General features: G+C 39.9%; 1 protein-coding gene across 1 annotated transcript in view; it reads right to left on the bottom strand.

The window, feature by feature from the left end:
* Nucleotide 1: 1 nt before the first annotated feature.
* The window catches only part of LOC107561761 (collagen alpha-4(VI) chain-like), a gene marked incomplete at its 3' end in the record, with an annotated part of 31,287 nt that continues 29,806 nt past the window's right edge, over nucleotides 2-1,482 (bottom strand). The window contains exons 5-7 of the mRNA XM_016246236.1: nucleotides 1,254-1,471; nucleotides 443-1,012; nucleotides 2-303 (exon numbers count right to left, since the gene is read on the bottom strand). Of these exons, the coding sequence (XP_016101722.1) occupies nucleotides 2-303; nucleotides 443-1,012; nucleotides 1,254-1,471 (1,090 nt within the window). The remainder of the gene's footprint in view (nucleotides 304-442; nucleotides 1,013-1,253; nucleotides 1,472-1,482) is intronic.

The raw sequence follows: 1,482 nt of genomic DNA, 5'->3' as shown, positions 1-1,482 counted from the left end.
TGGTGAACACATGCTCTTTGGCAAACTTGAGAGCAGCTCCAGTGTTTGTTTTACCACGACCATATGGCATGCTTCTGATGTAGCGCAGGATGTCAGTCTTATCATTGGAGGTGTTGAAGTTCACATCCGCTCGAGGGAAGTCACTATAGAGAACCACAGCTATTTTTATTTTTCCGTCACCTACATCGAGACCTCCGATGGTGTTCTTGAGAAAGTTGCGCACAAGTTGGAAGTTTTTGGATCTGATACTGCCGGACTGATCAACAATAAAAGCGATATCTGCCACCTCGTCAAACATGCACTCTGTCAAAAAGACATGAGAATTTAAGAAAACCAGTATTTTGAATTCTATATTGCATAATAGTTTTTCAAGTTTAAACTCTTAGCAAATCAAAAGTTTATGGGTTTTATGGAAAGATTAGAAGATTATGCATGCACTCACCCCTTGCGACAGCAGCATCTTCCCATGTGGCAATGGCAGATGTAATTTTCTGTTGCACTTGTGGGATGTTACCTACTAACTTGTAGCTGTGTGATTGACTAGAGATGTACTTCATCTCATCTACATCAGCTTTGTTCAAGCCAACAGCAAAAACTGTCACTGCATCTGTTTTGATTGTGCGGGATGCTTGGACGACACCATCGGCAGATTCTCCAGCTGAAACGACTAACAGAAATTGCTTAAAGCCTTCAGAGACACGGCTTCCAGAGACATTACTGAAGAAATTTTTATGAGCATATTCAATTGCATTGCCAATTCTACGCTCCCCTGTAGGCCTCAGTGTCAGGCTCTGAATATATGACAAAATCTCATTCTTGGTTTTATCAGTATTTAGCAGGAACTCCTCTTTGACATTTTCGCTGAACTGAGCCAGGCTGACACGATTAGTATTATTTCCCACGTTGAGCTGCTGGATCAGTCTTGAGAGGAATTTCTTTATTATTTGCTGCTCTTGTCTAGATGCTGAACTATCAACCAATATGAAGAAATCAGCAAATTTTGGCTCAAAAGCTGAAAAGAATGGAAATCAATTAATAGAATTATTTGCATTTAAGCAATAAATCAATAAACTGTGCCACACTAGAGCACCAACAACAGTAGATAGGAGTTCACTGTATAATGGGAGTGGGACTCAAAGCTAGTACATTTAAGAAATATTTTTGTTTTGCTTGTACTAATCTGAAGGTTTTCATATTCAACACTCCCATAGTATAGACACAAATAGGAAACCATACCAAATAAAATCTGTTACCTTTTGACTGAACCGTCACAGTAAAGCACACTTTGTTGCGTAGACTTTCTTTTAGACCTTGCAGTCCTTGATAACTGTCGATACTGAATAAGAACTCTTCATGTGGGGTATTAGCAATGGTACGCAGTTTTTCTATGTTGCCCCTTCCCACCCTGATGACAAAGATGGAAACTCCTAGGATTCTTAGTCTCTGGGAAGGTTCCTCCACATCATCATTTGATTCCCCATC

Source organism: Sinocyclocheilus grahami, unplaced genomic scaffold, assembly GCF_001515645.1.
Source record: "Sinocyclocheilus grahami isolate Dianchi unplaced genomic scaffold, SAMN03320097.WGS_v1.1 scaffold791.1, whole genome shotgun sequence".
Lineage (NCBI taxonomy): Eukaryota > Metazoa > Chordata > Actinopteri > Cypriniformes > Cyprinidae > Sinocyclocheilus > Sinocyclocheilus grahami.
The sequence above is the reverse complement of the archived record's forward strand: the minus strand, read 5'-3'. Positions and strand labels throughout refer to the sequence as shown.